General features: G+C 55.9%; 1 protein-coding gene and 1 pseudogene across 1 annotated transcript; both read right to left on the bottom strand.

Moving 5' to 3' along the window:
- Positions 1-3249: 3249 nt before the first annotated feature.
- LOC122097081 lies at positions 3250-3368 on the bottom strand (annotated as a pseudogene).
- Positions 3369-3466: 98 nt separating this feature from the next.
- Positions 3467-22008, bottom strand: Plxna3 (plexin A3). Its single transcript, XM_042667530.1, has 33 exons — positions 21926-22008; positions 19477-20099; positions 18561-19100; positions 17656-17838; positions 17195-17323; positions 17024-17124; positions 16579-16702; positions 16343-16499; positions 16162-16261; positions 15295-15409; positions 14957-15157; positions 13464-13560; positions 13133-13323; positions 12898-13043; positions 12701-12821; positions 12466-12602; positions 12201-12371; positions 11505-11598; positions 11183-11422; positions 10952-11095; positions 10634-10868; positions 10412-10554; positions 10058-10314; positions 9886-9952; positions 9646-9792; positions 9397-9556; positions 9151-9254; positions 8826-8922; positions 8423-8613; positions 8060-8229; positions 7468-7680; positions 7160-7310; positions 3467-4507 (listed from the first exon to the last, which is right to left on the bottom strand). The coding sequence occupies exons 2-33, from the start codon at positions 20071-20073 to the stop codon at positions 4412-4414; spliced, it is 5619 nt and encodes a 1872-aa protein (XP_042523464.1). The 5' UTR covers positions 20074-20099; positions 21926-22008; the 3' UTR covers positions 3467-4411.
- Positions 22009-22822: the final 814 nt, after the last annotated feature.

Raw genomic sequence — 22822 nt, 5'->3', positions numbered from 1 at the left:
AAAAAATACAGTTTAAAAAAAAAAAACCCAGCCGGGCGCCGGTAGCTCACGCCTGTAATCCTAGCTACTCAGGAGGCTGAGATCTGAGAATCTCGGTTCAAAGCCAGCCAGGGCAGGAAAGTCCGTGAGACTCTTATCTCCAATAAACCACTCGAAAACTGGAAATGGCGCTGTGGCTCAAGTGGTAGACCACTAGCCTTGAGCTGAAGAGCTGAGGGACAGCGCCCAGGCTCAGAGTTCAAGCCCCATTGCCAACAACAACAACAATAAAAAAAAGATTTGTGGCCAGGTGTTAGTGGCCCATGGAGGCTGAGATCTGAGATCAAAGCCAGCCCAGGCAGGAAAGTCCATGAGACTTCAATGAAACACCAGAAAACTAGAAGTAGAGCTGTGGCTCACAGTGGAAGAGTGCCAGTCCTGAGTTCAAGCCCCATGACCAACAACAAAAAAGAATGCATACGTGCACAACAGGGCTTTTTGTATATGAGAACAAGCTACCCACAAGCACCAAGATAAGGCTTATTTGCCTTGTGAGGAAAAGTGCCAGGAGAACCAGGGAAAATGTTTAGGGAAGGAGTTAGCACTCTAAAATAAAGTACAGTGCACAGCGTTTTGCAGCTTTGCTCTGTGCAGTCTAGAAACATTTGTTTAGATGCCATGGGATTTCCTCTAAGTATGATAGTGTTTTCTCAGAATAAAGGCAGGCGTGACTCTTCCACTCAATGTCTTCCCATGATTGCTTTCTCTCCCCAATATGGGTTGCATTTTCCTCCTTGCTTGTATCCATAGGACTTTGTATCCATAAGATACTTGGTTGTATCTATAAGTTGTAAGTTGTATCCATAGGACATCAGACTGTACACCTGTCAGGCCAAGCACTCTCCCACTGAGCCATATCCCCAGCCCCAGTAGGTGTTTTGTTTTTATTTTTGTTTTTGTACCAGTATGAGGGCTTGAAATCATGACCTGGGTGCTGTCCATTAGCTTTTTCCAAAGCCCAAGGCCGGTGCTCTACCATAGAAACCACAACTCCACTTTTGGAACTTTCCTACCCTTACTGACTTTAAACTACAGTGCTCAGATCTCAGCTTCGTGATTAGCTAGGATTATAGGTGTGAACCACCAGCACCATGCAAGTGCAGTATTTTAAACCTTTTCTCTTTATTTTATTTTATTTATTTATGTTGGCTGTGGGGCTTGCACTCTGGGCCTGGGTGCTGTCCCTGAGCTCTTCAGCTCAAGGCAAGCACTCTACCACTTGAGCCACAGCGCCATTCCTGGTTTTCTGGTGGTTTATTGGAAATAAGAGTCTCACAGACTTTCCTGCCAGGGCTGGCTTTGAACTGCTATTCTCAGATTTCAGCCTCTTGAGTAGCTAGGGTTACAGGTGTGAGCCACTAGTACCCAGCTTCTCTTTATTTTATTTATTTATTTATTTGTTTGTTTTTTAGTCGGTCGAGGAGCTTGACCTCTGGGCCTGGGTGCTGTCCCTCAGCTCTTCAGCTCAAGGCAAGCGCTCTACCACTTGAGCCACAACGCCATTTCCTCTTTATTATTTTTATTTTGTTGTGCTGAGGGAAGAACCTAGGGCCTCATGCATGCTAGGCAGACATTCCACTACTGAGCTACACTCTCAGACCAAGGGCTACATATACATATATATATATAAGTGTGTGTGTGTGTGTGTGTGTGTGTGTGTGTGTGTGTATGTATTTGGAAGTAAGGTTTCAACTCAGGGCATGGGTGTTGTCCCTGAGCTTTTTCACTCAAGGCTACCACTCTGCCACTTTGAACCACAGCACCACTTCTGGTTTTCTGGTGGTTAAAATTGGAGGTAAGTCTCACGGGACTTTTCTGTCCAGGCTGGCTTCAAACTTCAATCCTCAGATCTCAGCCTCCTGAGTAGCTAGGATTATAGGCATGAGCCAACAGCAATCAGCCTCTAAGGGCAATATTTTAAACCAAACCTCTTATCTTCTGTCTTTTGTCATTTTGATTCATTGTAAGGTGACTGCAAAAATGACATCCTATGACTTCCTTTTGTCCTGAGCTGGAATCATAATCCTTTGATTATCTGTGGATTAACTCATGTGTATTCACATTTACATATTAAATAATTCAGGCCCCTTTAGTGTGCTGTCAAGAAGTTCAGCAGATGCATGCAGTTCTACACCACCACCACAATCTCTGGGCCCCATAAATTGACTTCTAATGGTACCACATGACTTTTCACTCCAAGTCCTGTCTCTGCACTGGTCTGTTCTGAACCCTCCTCCAAGCGACTTCCCTCTTACAGTGTCAAAGCCAAATTCCTGGTCCTGCTGTGAAGCTTGAGTAGTCAAAGGTTTGCTTCACATGCCTGAGAACTGGCAACACACACACACAAACGTGAGTTCAAGCCCTTCAGCCTGTGGTGTGCAGGCCTCTTTCCCTTTACTCTCATTGTTACTCTGAGAACTCCATGTTTGGCTCCTTGCCCTTTCTGAAGCCCACCAGGCCCACTGCTTAGGGCCTTTGCACTGTCCTTTCCCTGTCTGGAGCTCTCTGTTCCCTAGCTTTCCCCTTGAGTCACTGAGTCAAGGCTTTCTGGGCCACCCGATTTTAAATCACAGCAGCATTAATTAATGAGTGTGGGGCCAAGATATAGGCAGGTGCGCCCCAGTGGGAGCTACAGACCATAGTCAGGGTACTCTTTAGAAGTATGGACAGAGCTGAAGATACAAGAGGGTCTGGAACACAGTGGGGCTATGCTATGGTTTTTTTTTGGGGGGGGGGGGGTCTGGTCGTGGGGCCTGAATTCTGAGCCTCGGCGCTGTCACTCAGCTCTTCAGCTCGAGGCTAGCGCTCTACCACTTGAGCCACAGTGCCACTTCTGGCTTTTTTCTTTTTGTTTATGTGGTGCTGAGGAATCGAACCCAGGGCCTCATGCATGCAAGGCAAACGCTCTACCACTGAGCCACCTTCCCAGCCCCCACTATGCTATGTTTTATATCTTCACAGCACCTCTCCTCCTTCCACAGTAAGTATGGATGGAAGGGGGCCAGAGCAGAAGCAGAGAAACACACCTGGACAAAAGGCAGTGGTACTTTACATCTGGGTAAGGGCCATGGGGAAAGACAAAGCAGCAGATTCTGAACCCATCCTGAAGCAAGAGCCACATTTTGCTGATGGTGTGGCTTTGGCCTTGGCCTTCCTGAAATGCCCAAAAGCCCCGCAGAGTCTCATTTTCTTTCTTTTTTTTCCAATATTTTCCTACAGCACCCAGTATTCCCAGGTGGAATCCCATCCAAGTACTAACCAGGCCCCACCCTGCTTAGCTTCTGAGATCAGACGAGATCGGGAGCGTTCAGGGTGGTATGGCCATAGACTAGAGTCTCCTTTTCTTCCATGGTTGAGGTCCAGCTCATCAGGAGCCCAACAGGTCTGCCCACCCATCCCAAAGACAGCCACACACAGACCCCATTTCCCACATTTAATTTGGAGAGAACATGAGAGGGATGAAGAGGAACTCATGCAACAAAAGAAGAGGCAGTTGGGGGTCAGAGACATGGAGACGAGACGGGCCGGATTGCTCAGAGGAGGCAGAAGACACAAGGCAGTAAGTAAGGCACTGCCCCTTTGGCCCCTCGGGGCAGGTGCCCAATAGGGCAGCTGAGGCTGAGAGGCTGCAGGCAAGTGCAGAAAACACTGAGAAGTTTGGCAGTAGGGCTGGAAGCAGGAGCCTCCCCAAGCCCAGAGGCCCAGGTGAGGGTCCAGCACGAGTCTGGTTATAGTTGTCTGGGTGTTCAGACAGGAGGGTCTCCATGAGAACATGGACTCCTCTGGTGTTTGGAGGTTGGCATTGTCTGGCTTGTCACAGCCAGCCTGAGGGCAGCTTTAGGTGCAGTGTCCCACCCTAGGTGATGCTGGTACTGTGGCCCCCTTCTTGGGATGAGTGGAGACAGACACAGCAAAGTGAGGTGCTGCAGCACTCATCAAAGCTGGCAATGTCATACAGGAATCAGGACAGGTGGCAGGGCCGAAGAGGAAGGTGAAGTGAGGTTGGCAAGATCCCGTGGGGACACATATTTACAGATGGAGGCTGAGGTGGACTCAACTTTAATAAATAGGAGGTTGGGGTATAAACAGCAGGGATGATACGGGCCCTCCCAACTGGTGGGCACAAGGGCAGGAGGGTGGGGGTATTGCTGCTGCTGAGGGGGCTGGATTCTGCCACCTGCTCCCCCTGCAGGGCCCAAAGGAAGGCACTAGTGATGGGGCCTATGTTTGCTGGGACGTTTTGGTCTGCTGACCTCTCCCACAACACTTGATCTGGGGCTCAACCCTGGGGTCCCAGGCTGCAACCAGCCGTTCCTCTTGATAGGAAGATGGCTCAGGAATGAGTAGCCCCTCCTCACCAATTCAGCCACCTTCAGCTGTTGCTAGACACCAGGCTGATGATCTGTTCCAGCTTCTGACGCAACTTGTGTTTCCGACAAGAAGCATCTCGGTCCAGGGCAGTGAGGATCTAGGGTAAAGGGTCCCTTAGTGCTACCTCTGGAGCACAGACCTCACTTCCACCCCCCCCCCCACATCCTTCAACCCCTAAGTGCTATAGATCTTTGTCCAAATATCTTTCCTCTGACTCATTCCCCCACTTCTTGACCCGACCTCTTCCAAGTGTAGAACCTGCATCTCTGTGACTAGCATGCAACCCTTCCCAAGGGTTTGGGGCCATACTGGATGTCCCAAGTGCCCCCTTCCTGTTCCCTCCTAGCCCCCATCTCTTTTACCCAAACCTTTCTTGTTCAGAGCTCCTCGATCTCCTTGCCAGATCTGATGAGCACAATCTTCCAAACCAGCAGCAGCTCTTTGCAGACCTGACCACTCCCTCTTCCTTAGCCCATGATGGTGCTCATTCAGCTGCTGAACCTCAGTGTGCACTGCACCTCTCTTCCAGAACCTCTTCACCTCTCTTAACTCAGAGGGACCCAGAGCTAAGTCTCCATGCTCAAGCCATGTCTCCCTGTATATCCACTTGGTCTCCTGTTGAGCTCATCCAAGCTAGAGCTTTAATTTTCCACCTATGGCTCACAAAAGTATATATGCAGTCAGGTGCTTGTGGTTCACACATGTAATCCTAACTACTCAGGAGACTAGGATCTAAGGATCATCCAATTAACCAACAGAAAGCTGGAAGTAACAGTATGGCTCAAGTGGTAAGAGTACCAGCTTTCAACTAAAAAGCTAACTTAGGAGGGAAAAATGGGGAGAGAACAAGTAAAATGGTGACATTGTCCAAAAAGAAATGCACTCTTTACCTGATTTATGTAGCATTCTGTACATCACCTCTTTTTTTTGGGGGGGGGTCTGGTTGTGGGGCCTGAACTCTGGGCCTGGGCGTTGTCCCTCAGCTCTTCAGCTCAAGGCTAGCGCTCTACCACCTGAGCCACAGCACCACTTCCAGCTTTTTTCTTTTTTGCTTATGTGGTGCTGAGGAATCGAACCCAGGGCCTCATGCATGCAAGGCAAGCGCTCTACCACTGAGCCACCTTCCCAGCCCAGCAATATATCACCTTTATAGTAACAATTTTTCTTGGTTGGCCATGGGGCTTGAACTCTGGGCATGGGCACTGTCCCTCAGCAATTCAGCTCAAGGCTAGCTTTCTACTATTTGAGCAACAGCACCACTTCCAGATTTCTGGTGATTCATTGGAGATAAGAGTCTCAGGGACTTTCCTGCCTAGGCTGGCTTTAAACTGCAATCCTCAGATCTCAGCCTCCTGAATAGCTAGGATTATAGGCGTGAGCCACCGGTGCCCAGCTATAGTAGCAATTTTTTATTGTTTTTATATGCTAGGCAAGCATATAGTAATAATTTTTTAAAAAGCTAAGTAAGACCTCAAACGCCCCTGAGTTCAAGGGCCAATACTGGCACAAAGAAAGAGAGGGAGGGGGGCTGGGAAGGTGGCTCAGTGGTAGAGTGCTTGCCTTGCATGCATGAGGCCCTGGGTTCGATTCCTCAGCACCACATAAACAAAAAGAAAAAAACCGGAAGTGGTGCTTGTGGCTCAAGTGGTAGAGTGCTAGCCTTGAGCTGAAGAGCTGAGGGACAGCGCCCCGGCCCAGAGTTCAGGCCCCAGGACCGGACCCCAAAAAAAGAAAGAAAGAAAGAGAGGGAGAGCTGGGAATGTGGCTTAGTGATAGAGTGGTTGCCTAGCATGCATGAAGTCCTGGGTTTGATTCCTCAGTACCACATAAAGAGAAAAAACCGGAAGAGGCACTTGGTTCAAGTGGTATAGTGTTAGCCTTGAGCAAAAGAAGCTCAGTGACAGTGCCCAGGGCCTGAGTTCAAGCCCCAGGACTGGCAAAAAAAAGTGGGGAGGGAAGGAGGAAGGGAGAAAGGGAGGAAGAAAGATGGAAGGAAAGAAAGAAAAAGGTATATATCCATCCCAGACTTTCATCCAAACTCCAGCCTCCTATATCTAGCTGCTTTTCTCCATTCCCCAGGGCTTTGCCCCTCTTTCTCTTTCTCTTTCTTTCTCTCTCTCTCTCTGTCTCTCTCTCTCTCTCTGTCTGTCTGTCTGTCTCTCTCTCTCTTTGATTTTTGGCTAGTACAATGCTTTTAGCTCATACCTGTTAGGTGAGTACTCTACCACTTGAGCCATACCTCCAGTCCAGGTTTTTTGTGTGCCAGTCTTGGGGCTTGAACTCAGAGCATAGGTGCTGTCCCTGAGCTTTTGTGCTCAAGTCTGCTGCTCTATCACTTGAGTCACAGCTCCACTTCCAGCTTTTTGGTGGCTAATTGGAGATATAACAGTCTCACAGGCTTTCCTGCCTGGGCTGGCTTTGAACTGTGATCCTCAGACCTCATCCTTGTGAGTAGCTAGGATTACAGGTGTGAGCCACCAGTGCCTGGCTTGCCCCCTTAACTTTTGCTCAGTAGAACTCTGTGCTCCATTGAGTAGTTCCCCTCCTATATCCCTCAAATCCCAGCATACAAAGAGAGCATTGCCTGTTCTAGCTGCATGGCACACACAGAAAGTATGTAATCTAAGAGATTGGCTCTGTGTCTCCTGCCTTTGTGGGAACTCCCTGCATCCTACCAATGTCTACCCTCTGCCCCTAGCTTATACTCTCAGGTTCAAGCAAGTCAGGCCCTTTGGGTGCATGGACATACCTCCTGGCGGTACTTGGTGACATAGAAGTAGAGTTCACTGAGTGCGCTTAGGACATTGAAGTCACTGGCATGAAGGCGAGACTGCTCCACTAGGTAGGCGTCCATGTCCTGGTCACTGATGGATGCCATCTTTGCGATGTCTCGGTAGTACCTGTTAGGGCCCTGAGTAAGTCAATCCAGCAGATGTCATGAAAGTCCAAACCCCTGCCCTTATGCCCAGCTAGCTGCTGGGGCTTTTGCCTAGGGCTTCCCAGAATGGGACAGCTCATGCCTGCTGTCACGCACAGCAGTCTCCACTCAGGACCCACCTCTCCACCCAGCTCTTGTAGTTGGGGATGTCCTTGGCATAGAGCAGCTTGTTGGAAGGTGAGTCCTTGCCCAAACGGTGCTCAGAGGTAGAGCATGAGTCCATGAAGGTTTGGGCCACCACCGACAGGCAGGCGTCCGTGATGCTGTTCTTGTGAATGTCGAACACAAACTGTGGATTCTTGATCACATTCACCCAGAAACGCAGAGGCAGGCTGAGCAGAAGAACACACACTGAAGACTCCCTGGTGGCCCCGCGCACCCCTCCCACCTCTGCCTTCCTTCACACCTTGTTCCTGGCTAGTCATGTGTTATCCCAAGATGGAAAGAGAGATATATTTAGTGTCAGGGCTGAAGTTCAGGCAGCAAGAGCTGAGCAAATGGCCCTTCTGTTCTCAATACGTCCACTTCCCACCTGTCCAAATATCCAGCAGCATCCCCCTGCTGTCTCAGTCAGAAACAGGCTCTGCCACCGTCCATTCCTGCCTGGATAACTATTTCCGTCCCTGCCAATCTCCCCACAGGCAAAGCCACCAGCTGCTTCTCTCCACCCATCCCAAGAGGAACCAGCAGAAGCTGGGCACAGAGTGGTACCAGTTGCTTTTCCAGGTATGGCGCACATCAGGGTCACTGATCTGGTGCTGGTCAGCTTGCTCATCCAGGAAGTCGAACATGTACTTGATGGCCAGGGGCAGGGCTGAGCCCCGGTGGGCTGTGCTAAATACAGTTTCAAAGAGGTCATCCACAAACTTCTGCAGTGTGCCCTGCAGGGGACAGTGAGGGCACAAGCTATGAGGAAACTAGCAGGGCCAGCACCCCTAAAGTGGACCCAGCCTCCATGTTGACCCCACACTTCCCTGAGATTGTAGCCCCTGGCTAGCAAGGCCTGGGCTGGTCCTTCAGGGCCAGAGCTGGGCCTCGGCGCAGAGTCCAAGATAGCACAGAGCATGTGCATACCTTGGTGGCCAACAGCCTTGTCAGATAGATCTCTGAGACCATCTTGCTGCCCCGGTCCCCTTCTCGGTGATCAGCGTGGTCATGATTCTTCACCAGGTGCCACAGTTTGGTGCCAGTCTCCTGGTCAGGTGTGATCATGGGTGCCCGTGAGCGGAGGCTATCAGGGCTGCTGGCAGTGCGGAGCAAGCTCTCTGGGGCACAGAACAAGCACGTCTCTTAGGCCAGCGGGGTTGCTGGCCACTGCCAGGCGTCTCAGTCCAGTCTTTTCCAGGAACCCAGCAGCCTGCGCAGGACCCATCTTCTCTGACCCACCCTACTTGTAGATGCTGGAGAGCTGGAGACCTCCCCATGCACAAAGCAGGATGGGTCATGCAGCTGAGGTCACCATGCTGAGGACACCTACCGTAGCGGCTGAGGGAGCGGGTGAAGGTGAAGGAGTTGGCCATGTTATAGGCAGATACTTGTTTGGGCACCAGTGCCACTATGGAACCATCTGTCACCTGGAGGTCCCAGAGACAGAGAAGAGGATATGCAGGAGACCACGAGACCACCACCCTCCCAGCCCCTTCAGTGTGCGTATGGGTGGCACCCAAGATCCTATGAGGAGGGCTTGTGAGGTCAGGGACTCCATACTGGCTGGAAGGAGCCAACACCACTGATCCAGTGTCCTGCTGGGTCTCAGGACAGGGCCCCAGCTCTCATGTGGCCCTGGGTGTGAATGAGCTTACCTGGTAATGGGCCAGTGAGTTGACCCTCTTCCAGTCGCACTCGATCTTGGTAGTGACATCCTCATCCTGGAGGATGATGCGGGCCATGCGGCCCTGACGCCATTCTGTGGGCCACAGTCAGCCCTTAAGGGCATCCCTCCAAGACTTCAGGCCCACCTCTCTTAGGGAACACAGCTTGGGGGTGGGGGTGCATGAGGGCAGCCTTGCACTGGGTGGAGGCCAGAGGGAGAGGGAGGGGGCCCTCACCCAAGTCCATGTCCTCAGCTTTGGGGCGCTGGGAGTACGGGATGCCTTTGTACACGGTGTCCAGCAGCTTGTCTTTGGCCTGGGTGATGCTGTCACAGTTGAGGACCTTCACTGGCACCTGCGCGCTTCCCTCACTTTCTGGGCACACACAGTGCAGGGTCTAGGGGCAGGGGGAAGAGCCCCAGCATCAGTCCCAGGCAGGGTGTCTGCCTACCTCCCACAGCTGCTGCCCACCTGGCCTGGGCTCACCAGGGTTTTATAGTCGATCTGCTGCCGGATGAGTTTGTCCTCGCTCAGCGAGTAGCGGGCCTCCCCTGTGATGGCGTCAATGGGGCCTTTCTCCATTTGTTGCTTGATGGCGCAATAGAGCAGGAAGAGGGGCTCCCCAGCACATTCCTGTAGCCGGAACCAGGGGCACTGCTGGCTACCTGTCTGACAGCCAGCGGTGCCCCAGTATCAAGGCCCCCGGCACCCACCCACCAAGCACACCTTCAGAAATTTATGCAGAAGGAATGTGAACCAGTTGGTAAGCATCTTCTCCGCCACTGACTCTGTCCTAGGGCAGGAAAGAGACACTGAGGCCTGGCAAGGATGGGGCTGTGAGTGTGGGTGGGGAGGGGTGTGTGGCTTGGCCAGGGACAGGCCAAGAGGGAGCATGTACCTGCGCAATAGCAGCTTTGGGTGGTTCTTGCTCTCGAGGTTCTTCTCTATGAGATCAGCCAGCAGCTGCTTGAGCAGCCCCGTGGCATAGTCAAGCCGGCTCTGCAGGGCCACCATGGTGAGTGAAGCCACGGTGCCTCGGTCACGCATGGAGAAGCTGCTCTGAGCCTCCAGCGTGTGGATGAAGGTAAGCACGAAGGCGCGGCTGTGTAGCAGCTGCCCAAACAGGCGAAGGGCCTTTTCCACATTGGGAGGAATCTGTGGGAGAGCAGGGGGATGGGGGGAGAATCTTGGAGGGTGAGGAGGGAGTGGTCCTGAGGGAAACAGGGAGTGGGCAGGCTGGGGGAAGACTCACATCCAGCTCCTTGAGCACAGGGTGGGCCTCGATGCCAGGGAAGAGCACGCGCACCGCGTATGTCCGATAATCCAGGAAAGGGATCTGCACCCCATCCATGTGGTTTGTGAGCTCATTGATGTCCGTTTGCAGCTCTGCGAAAGCTGGGTGAGGCAGAGGAGGAGTGAGACCAGGGCTCTCACCTGCTGCCCGGCACCCTCCGCACCACCGCGCCTTAGTCACCTTCTTTGCACTCCAGGGCCACACGAGACTCCAGGTTGTCCATCTGCAGCTGGAGCCGCTTGAGCGTGCGGTCAGCATCCTGAGTCTTACGCTTGTAAGCAACCAGCACGGCAGTGATGGCCAACAGCAAGAGCCCCCCGCCTACTGCCAGCCCCACCATGGCTGGCAGGGTCAGTGCCCGTTCCGCTGTGATGTGCAGGGTGCCCAGCCAGAACTCCAAGCCGCCCACCAGCACCTGCAAGGACAATCCTAAGGTTAGCCAATTCTCACGCCCCCCACCCCAGGCTGCCCTGGTGGCCTCCCGTTCCCCGCACCCACCATGACAGGCTGCCGGCCTGTCTGGCTGGGCGAGTCGCACAGGAGTTGTGTGTCTGAGACTGTGAGTGCGCATGGCTGACCTCCGATCAGCACTGTGTAGTTAAGGCGGGAGCTGCCGGCTGCTGCAGGGATCAGGTTCTTGCCCTGCAGATGGGGGACACACGGTCAGCCCGGTGTTGTCTGCCTTGCAGACTCCACGCCTCCCTGTGCTCTCTCCCACCCCATCGGCACCTTCAGCACTACATGGGAGCCAGGTTTGACATCCAGCACACCGGAGGGCCCAAGTGGCTCAAAGCTGGGGTCAGGGTAGTAAGTAAAGGACGACCGGTTGAGAGAGCGGGCCGTCTGCACGTGGTCCAGCAGGAAGCCAAACTCATCAGGGTGTTCGCCTTGGGCCCTTGGCTGAGGCCGCCCAAGGAAGATGCCGGGAGCCTTGCACAGCATTGCAGTGTCATTGATTACCTGGCATGTCTGTGGGGACAAGGTTGGACATCCCAGTATGTGAAGCCATGGGAAGCGGGGGTGCCGTGGGGGAAGGGAAGCTGATACTCACATTGGTGGTCTCGATACCTCGGTATTTGGCCCGAACCCGGGGCTCCTGCACAGTCAGTAGGTGAGTCCCACTCACAGTGATGGCAGTGCTTCCGCTATAGAGAAGAGTAAGTGGCCTGAGACTCCCACCTCCGTGCAGACTTCGCAAGGCTGTCATGATAGTGCAGAGCTTCTCTGATGGGTACCTGGTACTGTGTGGCCAGGACAGCTCTGTCCCCTCTACCAGTGAGAGTTCAGGCTCAAAGGACTCAAGCATCACTTGATACCCACAGTCCTAGTTACCAAAGCTGAAGGACCTTACTCAGCCCCTAGCTTTGTTTCCTCCATGTTTGCATGTGTGTGTGCGCGCACGCACGGGTGGACGCTATTCCTACAGTTTGAACTGCAGACCTGGGCACTGTCCCTGAGCTGTTTTGTTCAAGGTCAGCACTGTAGCACTTGAGCCACAGCTCCAGTTGTTCAGCCTTTTTGGGTGACTAATTGGAAATAAGTCTCCCAGACTTTCCTGCACAGGCTGGTTTGCATGGTGAGCCTCAAGTCTCAGGCTCCTAAGCAGCTAGGATTACAGGCATGAACCACTGGTGCCCAGCTTCTCCAGGTCTTTCTATTTGCTGTGCTGTGCTGCAGACCCAGAGCCTCACAGATGCTAGGTAAAAGCTCTACTGCTGTACCACATCCCCAGCGGCCAGGATCTTACTTGATGATGCTCCAGGTGGGCTCAAGGTGCGTGACTGTGGGGTCCTGAGTGTAGGTGTAGATGACTCCTGGGCTGGAGATGTTGGCATGGTCAATGGTAAGCATGATAGGGGCCTGGCTGGGCCCCAGGGTGGAGACAGGCGAGATGCACACAATCGCCTCCGCGTCTCTTCTGCATGGGCAAGCAGAGAACTTGAAGCAGGCAGCCTGTGGCTGCTACCCACCCTGGCCCCATGCCACCCTGCTCAATCTCAGCCCTGGCCCACCTCACAAACTGGCACTCTCCATCTCTCATGGTCACTGTGACCCGGCTGCCCGCATCCAGAGAGCTACCAGAGATGGTGAGCCTCGTGCCTCCTGAAGCCGGGCCCCGAGTAGGACTCACACGGTCAAATGTCGGAGTCTGGGAAAGAAGCAGCATTGAAGGGAGGCAGGGCAGGGGCCGCCCCAGCATTCCCCACAGGGGGACGGGGGAGAGGAAGGCGCCGGAGGGCCACGCACCACAAAGCTGTAGAGCTGCTGAGACTGGGTGCGGAAGTCAGCAGAACAGTCACCTACACACAGCTCGGCGGGCCCTGGCGGTGGGCTAGGCACCAGTGACTCCTCCATCTCACACACAATCCTAGGGGGACCCAGAAGGTCAGGGTCGCCATGGCAGAAAGGGACAGGGTGCCCGCCCCCCCCAGGACCATACTCACCTCTCAGCACTGACATACTCGGTAGGAATGGAGTTGCAGCGCACACCAGCCACTCGCAGGCCTACCTCTCGGGAGGCAAGGCCCAGGTTCTCCCCGACGACGGTGACCCGAGTGCCTCCCTCCTTGGGCCCCATGAGGGGATGGATCTGCAAGGCAGGAGAGGAGGCATGGCGAAGGCGTTGCCTCAGACCCATGGGTGCGCAGCAGGCAGGCAGGGGTGGTGGGTGGGGCTCACCTGTGTGATTCGGGGATGGCTACAGCGGGCCCCTTTCTGGCTTGTATGCACCCAGTTTGTCTTGGGAGATGGGCAGTGGGCCCGCAGCTGGCACTTGTGCTCTGAGATGCACCAGCCGCAGTTGAAGCGGGGATCCGCCTTGAGGCAGAGGCCACAGCTGGGCCGTTGTGCCCAGCACTTGTATAAGAGGGCTGCAGGCACAGGGGACCATGACTGATGGAGCAGGCAATGGCAGGGAGACAGTGAATATTAGGGCCCCCAGACCTGCCCCCAACCGTGCTAACCCTGCCTGGGAGGCACAGTCCCTGACCCCATGACAAGCACCCCTCACCTCGGAAGCTCGGAGGCTTATCGATGGGGAAATCCCCATCCCAGACGACAGAAAAGTCCAGCTCAGTATCCCCAAGCGCATCGCCTTCATAGGAGTACTAGAGAAAATGGAAGCAAACACGTGAGCACAGAGAAGAGAAGCAGAAGCCGGCACCAGTGGCTCACGCCTGAGATCCTAGCGACTCAGGAGACTGAGATCTGAGGATCATGGTTCAAAGCCAGCCTGGGGGGGCTGGGAAGTTGGCTCAGTGGTAGAGCCCTTGCCTTGCATGCATGAGGCCCTGGGTTCCATTCCTCAGCACCACATAAGAAAAAAGCTGGGCCGGGCGCTGGTGGTTCACGCCTGTAATCCTAGCTACTCAGGAGGCTGAGATCTGAGGATCGTGGTTCAAAGCCAGCCCGGGCAGGAGAGACCATGAGACTCCTATCTCCAATAAACCACCAGAAAACCGGAAGTGGCGCTGTAGCTCAAGTGGTAGAGCGCTCGCCTTGAGCTGAAGAGCTGAGGGACAGCACCCAGGCCCAGAGTTCAAGACCCACGACCGACAAAAAAAAAAAAAAAGAAAAAAGCTGGAAGTGGCACTGTGGCTCAAGTGGTAGAGCGCTAGCCTTGAGCTGAAGAGCTGAGGGACAGCGCCCAGGCCCAGAGTTCAGGCCCCACGACCGGACCCAAAAAAAAGCCAGCCTGGGCAGGAAAGTCTGTGAGACTCTTATCTCCAAGTAACCACCAGAAAACTATAAGTGCAGCTGTGGCTCAAGTGGTAGAGTACTTGCCTTGAACTGAAGAGCTCAGGGACAGTGCCCAGGCCCAGAGTTCAAGCCCGACGAGGGACCAAAAAAAAAAAAAAAAGCATAATCTTGCCACCTTGCCAACCACCTCCCTCCCTTTACTCAGAAACCTCCAGCAAGAGACTCAGCTTTCCCTGCCAGGGCCACCTGAGGCTTCAAGACCAGCAAGCTGGGCATAGATAAGAACCACACAGCCAGGCACTAGTGGCTCAGGCCTAGCAACTCAGGAGGCTGAGATCTGAGGATCGCTGTCCAAAGCCAGCTTGGGCAGGAAAGTCTATGAGACTCATCTCCAAGTAACTACCAGAAAACTGTAAGTGGAGCTGTGGCTCAACTGGTAAAGTGCTAGTCTTCAGCAAAAGAGCTCAGGGACAGTGCCCACACAGCAAGTTCAAGCATCCCATGACTGACAGAAGAGGAGAAGGAAGAAGCGAAAGAGGAGGAAGAGAAGGAAGAGGAGGAGGGCTGGGAAGGTGGCTCAGTGGTAGAGTGCTTGCCTTGCATGCATGAGGCCCTGGGTTTGATTCCTCAGCACCACTTAAGCAGAAAAAGCTGGAAGTGGTGCTGTGGCTCAAATGGTGAGTGCTATCCTTGAGCTGAAAAGCTGAGGGACAGTGCCCTCAGAGTTCAGGCCCCATGACCGACAAAAAGAAGAAGAAAACACCCATCATGTCCCAACGTGGAGCTGAAAGGGCAGAACCTCACCGAGGCATTCTGACACTGCACACTGCTGCTGTTAAAACGCACGGCAGGCACCCGCTGTTGCCGCCCCTGCACCCGGACCACGCACTCGTAGTTCTTCTGGCCTGACTGAGGCTGTGGCAGGTTCTTAGCCCGCAGGGTTAGAGGCTGCATGACGCCCACGGGAATCAAGAGGTCTCCTCGAGGCAGGATCTCGGGGCAGCCCTGGGGGTGGGGGGCAGAGAGCCTGTCAGAGGCACATGAAGCCCCTCCCTTCTCTAGGCCCAAAGAAACTAAAGAGCTCAAATGCAGAAAAGTGTGGAGCCCAGCCCCCCTGACGCAGCACGCCGCACTGGCCTCACCTCAGGGCTGTGGACCCTGCCCTCCTGGAAGGAGCACTCGTGGGGGTTGCTGGTACACACATGGCGATACTTACACCAGTGGCAGGGATAAGGACTGCCAACGCAGGACATGCACCTGTGGTCGGGGGGGGGGGGGGGGAGGGGGGAAGGAGTGGCTTCAGAAATAATGGAGAAAGACAGGCACCGGTGGTCCAAGCCTGTAATCCTAGCTACTCAGGAGGCTGAGATCTGAGGGTCACAGTTCAAACCCAGCCCCAGGCAGGAAACTTTCCATGAGACTGAGACTCTTTTTTTTTTTTTGGGGGGGGGGGGCCGGTCATGGGGCCTGAACTTTGGGCCTGGGCGCTGTCCCTCAGCTCTTCAGCTCAAGGCTAGCGCTCTACCACTTGAGTCACAGCGCCACTTCCGGCTTTTTTCTTTTTGCTTATATGGTACTGAGGAATGGAACCCAGGGCCTCATGCATGCAAGGCAAGCACTCTACCACTGAGCCACCTTCCCAGCCCCTCCATGAGACTCTTATCTCCAATTAACCACCAGAAAACGGGAAGTGGTGCTGTGGCCCAAGTGGTACAGCACTTGCCTTGAGCTGAAGAACTCGGGAACAGCCCCTTGGCCCCGTGTTGAAGCCCCATGATGGACAAAAATAAAAAAGAAATAGCAGAGAAGGCCACACTACCCTGCATTGCCCTCCCACAGCACACACAGGGAAATAAAAGCAAAGGTAGCAAATCCTACTCAAGGGCAAAGAGAAGTGGGACTAGAGATCAGGGAGGCCCAGCAGCTGACTTCTGAAACCCTGGGGCCTCACCTATCCCACAGCAGCCCTGTCTCCCCAAGCAGAGTCAGGAGCTGGGCCAGGTACTCACGACGGGAGGGCGCTGCAGTTGTACAGGACAAAGTCAGCCCCAGCGAACCTCGTGCCCGTCTCCCTGGAGAGCAGCTGCAGCCGCACCGTGTGCATGGCCCCTGCAGCAAGCACCAGGGTGGTCAAGGGCTGACCAAAAAGAAAAAACTGCCCCCCCAGACAGATGCTCCTAACCCACTGACCATGTCCCCTGGTAAGTGTCTGCAGCTCCTGGAGTGAGGGTGAGGAGCAGAGCAGCTCGCCAGAGGGCAGCAGGACAGCCTCATTCTCCGTCACCTCCTCAAAGGCACAGCTCACTCCCATACTGAGGTCTGGCACGTTGCGCATGGCTACAGTCAGCTGAGAGAGGCAGAGGGCTCAGAGCAGGGTGCACCTCCACACAGTGCTCCTGGCCCCACGCCCCCTCCATGCCACGTACCTGCACTGCGGGGGATGTCACTGACACGTTGTTGGGCCGGACCCGCACCTGTACGCATTTGCTTAGTTCCTCCGCAAAGCCATGGGGGGCAGAGGCACCTGGACAGGCTCCTTCACGGCAGCACCTGCCCCAGGAGGACGCAGGAAGGGGTGCAGTGAGAAGCTGGAGGGGGGGGGGGGAGAACCAGGGACAGACTACCCAGCCCACAGTGCCAAGCAACAGAGTGCCTGGGCCCCATCCCCTGGGGTCCAAGGGACGTCACTCAGGGTGGAGGTTCCGCTCATTAGCTGCAGAGAGTGCTGGAGGGAGGGAGAGGAAGACTCAAGGGCACGACTGGGGAGAAGAGGAACCACAGGTGGAGGCGGGCATGGCAGAGCTCTCCTCGGCTCAGTCCTGTCTCCCAGCGAACCCATCCCCACCCCCATCCGGCACCCAGCGCCCTCACCTATGCTGCAGCACACACCAACCACAGTGCGGGTCCCCCGAGCCCAGGCAGGCCGCACAGCTCACATACTGCTCACACGTCTCCACTGGGAGTTGGCTCACCTGGGGACAGCCATATCAGCACCCAGCCCCTGACCGCCCCACCACCCACCACCACCCACCTCGGGCCCACCTGCTTCTCACTGAGGAGGTAGATATGTTGGTGATCAGGGCTGAAGAGCAGGTCTCGGAGTATGGGGCTGCCATCCACCACCGGGACTGTCTCGTACAGATGAGCATCCTGAGAGCCATCAACCCGCACCTGAGTTCCAACAGCAGGGCAGAGCGATGACAGAGCAGCCTCGTCACAGCACAGCCTCCTGCACCCCAGGCCTGCCCTTCTTGAGCCAGGGACTTTGTAGGTTGTGGCTGAGCTGAAGTCAGAACCTACTCGGGTCAAAAGCTCTCATATCCACAGTGCCAGGCAGGGGAAAGAGGGTACAAAGGCCACCCCTGCATTCCAACAAATCATACTGGTAGGCTGGCTGGCTGAGTTTGGCTGGACTCTTGTAGCCTAGCCTACGAAGTCATCATGCTCTGTCCAGGGCCTCCCAGCACTCTGTACAGAGCCACGCCAAGGGTGCCAGGGCCTACCTTCTTCAGATTGCCACTGCGTGTGCCAATGAAGACCACAGAGTGTTGGTGGTAGGTATAGGCAGCCACGCTGGCCATGCCGTCCGTGCTGTCAGCCAGCAACGGTAACCCCTCGATCACATGCAGGCCACCCAAAGGCTGGTTCAACACCAGCCCACAGAAGTTGCCATTGATCTGCATGGGCTGGAGAAACAGGAGAGGTAAGTGAGAGTCCAAGCTGGACAGAAGCTGGAAGATCCGTCCCGAGTGCGGGACCTGAAAGCCATTACCCGTCAGCCACCTAATAGCCTGACTTAACCCAATTCCACAGGAAATGGAGGGCTGGGATGGAGAAAGCCTGGCCCTGTTACCACTTGGAATGGAGGAGGGAGTACCATGCTAGGAATGAGAGAGGGGGCAGGGAGAGGAAGATGGCAGTAGACAAAAAGAAGACACTGGCAAGACATTAAGAAGAGAGCCAGGCGCCGGTGGCTCACACCATAATCCTAGCTGCCCAGGAGGCTGAGATCTGAGGACCGCAGTTCAAAGCCAGCCCAGGCTGGAAAGTCTGAGACTCTTCAATAAACCACTCAGAACACCGGAAGTGGCATTATGGCTCAAGTGGTAGAGTGTTCACCTTGAGCTGAAGAGCTCAGGGACAGCGCCCAGGCCCAGAGTTCCAGCCCCACAACTGACCCCCTCCACCCCACCAAAAAAAAAAAAAAAAAAGACATTAAGAAGAGAGGGAAAGAGATAGTATGGAAGTCCTGAGAAGAGGAAAATGAGCATTAGGATGGACTTGCCACTCTCATGGCCTTGCTAAGCCCCAAATTAGATGTCCACCTGAGGGAAGGGGCATAGGGCCAGCAGAGCTGCCAAGCTCTAGCGGGGGGCAGGGGAGAGTGTGGGGTGGGCAAGGGGCTCACGGTGTTGATGCACGGCAGCTCCTTGTTCAGCAGCCAGGGCAGGGCCAACGTGCCCTCCCCACGATAGCAGGACTGGATGCGGCGGCGGATATGGGCATTGATGTTGCTGAGGGTAAAGAGGCAGAGGATGGTCTGCCGAGGTGGGCTAGCCCGGTTCTTCTGACCCTGGGAGAAGATGGTGAAAAGGACATCTTCGTCGGCCGGCACACCCAGGGCCTGGGCCAGCAGCAGGCCAGGCTTGGCCAGATGGGCGCTTTGCACCAAGCGGTACTCCACGCCACGCCAGGAGCAGCCAATGGGGAACTCTACATATGAGTAGAACTCTGAGTCCCCTGCGCACATGCGCACAATCTTGGATGTGAAGAATTTCTCGCCTGCTGTGTCTAGGAGGGTCTGCTGGGTGTCCAGCTGCAGCGTCAGGAAGTACACAAAGGAGGCGCTGACAAAGCCATATATGTAGTAGATGTCAAAAGCAGGGTACAAGGACAGTGTGTCTGAGGGGATCTTGATCTGAGAGGACACGAACTCATCTTGGTACACCTAGGGAAGCAGGGTGAAGTACAAAGGGGATGAAGCCAGGGGTCCCCTCCCCACCCACCTTCACCACCCAACCCTGCTGCAACAAGCTGCTGCCGTAGGAGCTGCCCGCTGGGCCCCTGCCCTGCCTGGACAAGCGAGGCCAGCAAGGCCAAGAGCAAGGTGACCGGCTTCCCTGCAGCCAGGGCTCCCCTCAGCTAGACTCTACCCAACCCAGCCTCTACCCAATGTGAGCATCTGGCTCATATCTCCCTAACAGGCCAAAAGTGAGCTTCACACCAGGGGTCTCCTGAGATGTGGTTCCAGGAGCCAGGGACTGAGCAGGGGCTGGGCTGGGAGGCAAGGAGAAGGACTGAACGGATGGGCATGGCTCACCCACCAGACTGAACATGTCTGCACTATCCTCATCGCCGATGAGCTTGCGGGAGCTCAGGGTGGGGAAGTACTCAGACTTGCCATCCACAGCAGTACCGACAAACAGCTTGCTGGGTCCCTGGCTCTGCTCCACAATGACACCAGCCATAGAGTCAGACTCCTGGGCCCCAGACAGGTAGTGCTCCTTGCGGTGGTGGGGTTCGCCCAACTTAAAGAGATCATCTAGACGGAGGAACTGACAAATGCCCTGCCAGATGCTGCCACAGGCCACCAGGCGACGGGCTGCGTAGTCTATGAGCAGCAGCTTGTTGACGTTGTCCACGGGCACCAGGTGGTGGGCGCACACACGCATGCTGGGGGGCGGGTAGCAGCGAGCGTTGTCCTCAACAGGTCCCGTGACATGGGCCCGCAGCTCAGTCAAATTCGGTGCCAGCTTGAAGACCCGGTTCACGGCACCCACAAACACCTCCCCAGTCACTCGGTGCACGGCCAGGTGGGTGAGCGTAGTATCTGTCACCACAAAGGCACGGAAGGGCCTGCTGCTGCCCAGCCCCCCACCCACAGTGAGGAAGAGCAGCGGGAGGAGGCAGACAGCGGGCATGGCCAGCAGCTGAGCCAGGGACAGGCCTGAGGAGAGACAGCAACTGGGAGTTAGAGGCCCCAGGCTCGAGCTGTCTGCCCTCCTCCCACCCTCCTTGGCCTACAGCCCCTGGCAGGCTGGGCTTCATGCCACAGGGGGCCAGGGCCATTCACCCAACGCCACAACAGAGCCGCAGATGGTGACCGGGGCTAGGGGGGAGGAGAGGCCTCTGGCAAGCTCAGGCAGGCTTGGGGGCTATCAATCATCTCCCCAGCCCTTAGCACTGGAGAGGGGCCACACCCAAGGGGGCAGCAGAGTCAGATGCTTGCAGAGACAGGGCGAGAGGCCCTCCCAGAACTAAGACCTGAATGCCCCATCCCAGAGCTGAGGGCCGCCAGTCCTCCAGGAGAGCAGCCAGAGGGAAGCCCCAGGCCTCACTCAGCCCATGCCCGAGCTGGAGAAAGGGAAAGGGAAAGGCAGGGAGAACAATCACAAGCCAGGGGAGAGAGTGAGGATGTTTTCCCCCGAGTGCTACCACCACCAGGAACCCTGTGCTGGGGAATCAAGGCCTGAGACTGGCTTTAATGCCACCACAGTTCCCAATCCTGGTCTGAGGCGCTTCCTTCCTCCGAGAGTCTTGGGTCTGTCCAGGGCTGCTGTCTGACCATCCCAGCTGCAACACAAAGCTGAAACGCACCTTCCACCCCCCACCCCACCCCATCTCTGCTCCAGACAGACATAAGTCAAGCTTCGCACAGCCAGACAGATGCCCAGGCTGGCCTACGGAGCTCTCCCTGCAGATTCAGAGGCTGTTAGGGAAGGAGAGGGGAATGGGGGGAGGGCACTCCACCATCGAGAGTCTCAAGAACTGGTGTTTGGGAAGCAACACTCCCAAATACAGTGGAAACCTTGGGGATACGGGGTAGGGGCCACAGGCATTGAGCCAGGGCTGGCACTTTGCCCCCAGGCCACACCCAGGCAGCCTCGGGCTGCAAAGACAGCGGAGCAGGGTTGCGACAACCAATGGGACGGAGCTCAGTGCCACCCTCTTGGTGTCCAAGCCCCAAGGAAAACAGGAGGTACTCAGCGTGGGGTGTGGGGGCATGTGGGAAACCAAAGGAAGAAGCAAAGAGAAAGGAAAACAAGCGTTCGCTAGGACAGGGAGCCAGCCCAGCTGGAAAGCAAAGTTTCCGATCAGATTGATCACGTCTCTGGGGCTCTTTTGTCAGGTCTGCATCCTTGGCCCCTTAATGCAACAGCCAGAGAAGAAAGGAAGGCCAAAGAAACGAGCAGCGGCATCCTGCTCTCACCTCCTTCACGGCCTGCTGGAGCACACATCAAGGAAGGGGCCAGGGAAAGGTTCCGAGGGAGACCTGGAGAGGCAGGGTTTGCACCCCCCAGCCCAACCCAGCCCCCACTACCAAGTGGGGACCTCGGACATCAGAGGCACACCCAGCCCCGGTGCTCCATCCCTGCTAGCAGAGAGCGAGCACGTCGGTGGAGAAAGCCCCACAGAGCCACGTACGTCCAAAGCCCACTCCTCAATGCTGGCCCCCAATGCGGGCCCAGCTCGCCCTGCCCCCCACCAGGGGCACCCCCTTAGCAGACCCCGGAGACATTAGTGGATGGAGGTGTTCCAGCAATGCTGGTAGGCGCTGCTGCTCCTCTACAAAGGGTCCTATCCGGCGAGGGTCCTGGCTCCGCTCGGCAGTCCCTACTCGCTCAGGGCACAGAGGGTCTGGGAGGCCGCGCTGAACGGGCAGCGACGGGGCCTGACCCCTGAAAGGCAGAACTGGACCCCCAGGCTGCCTGAGCCCCGGCCATCGCCGAGCAGGTTACCCCTGCCCGGGCAGCAGGAGTGGCAGCCACCTACCTGTCCCTCCGCCACGGCCGGCTCCCGGGTGACCGTCCCGCCGGCCACGTGGACGCGCCCCCGTGCCCCACACTGGCCCCACTCGCGCGCCCCCGTTGCCTTGCCCCGCGTGCCGCGCGCCCCGCAGCCGCCACCGCCCACACACTGGGCTGGCCCGCGACCATCGGGCCTTTTAAACCCGGACCGTACCACCGCGCCCGGCGGGGGCGCCCAGGGAAGGCCGGCTGGAGGCGTCCGAGCAGCAGGGCGCGTGGAGGAGCGAGCCATTCTTCCCAGGGTTGGGAAGCCCAGTACACAGCGCTGGTCCGCCATGGGCCGCCAAGGAGCCCGCCCTGCAAACTGACCCCCTTCGCTCAATGGCCGCGTCCGCGGTGGCGCGCCTCCCCGACACCCCGCAGCTCCCGCCCGCTGCCTCGGGCCACACCGGGAACCCGCACTCGTCTTCGCCGCCACACCTCCAGGCGACCCGGGGCGTGCGCCCGCTCTGCCCCGGCTCTTGGAGGCGCGCTCGGGGCCACCTGCTGCGGGTGCGCGGTCTCCCTTGTCCAGGGCTGTGCACACCCACGCCAGCGAAGGACTCCCCATTCTCGTTCTCCAGTCTACCCGGACAAAACACGCAGGGCCTGAGGCTAATAACAAGTAAATACCTCGCGATTCACACCCAGATCCTTCCCCTGAGGGCCAGCCACTGAACCCTGACTCCCAAGGAGTTTATTCCTTTGCTGTCTTTTTTCTCTTTAAGCAGCTTCATTGAGATATAAATCACCCATTATACGTTACTCATTTAGTGTATACATACAAATCAGTGCCTTGTAGTATATATATAATGGCACAACCATTCCTACTACTTAATCCCAGAACATTTTTTTTTATCATCCCCAAAAGAAACCCAGTACC

The sequence above is a fragment of the Dipodomys spectabilis genome, unplaced genomic scaffold (genome assembly GCF_019054845.1).
Source record: "Dipodomys spectabilis isolate Male_0828 unplaced genomic scaffold, ASM1905484v1 ptg000411l, whole genome shotgun sequence".
Classification (NCBI taxonomy): Eukaryota; Metazoa; Chordata; class Mammalia; order Rodentia; family Heteromyidae; genus Dipodomys; species Dipodomys spectabilis.
Note: the sequence above shows the minus strand (reverse complement) of the source record. Positions and strands in the feature narration are given on the sequence as shown.

Excerpts from the sequence above, each read along its gene's own strand:
- Plxna3 (XM_042667530.1), bottom strand. The coding sequence starts at position 20,073 with ATGCCCGCTGTCTGCCTCCTCCCGCTGCTCTTCCTCACTGTGGGTGGG. Across the intron at positions 16,500-16,578 it reads TGACATCCCCCGCAGTGCAG|CTGACTGTAGCCATGCGCAA; the intron begins GTACGTGGCATG and ends TGCCTCTCTCAG. Across the intron at positions 15,410-16,161 it reads AACTGCAGCGCCCTCCCGTC|GTGCATGTCCTGCGTTGGCA; the intron begins GTGAGTACCTGG and ends CCCCGACCACAG.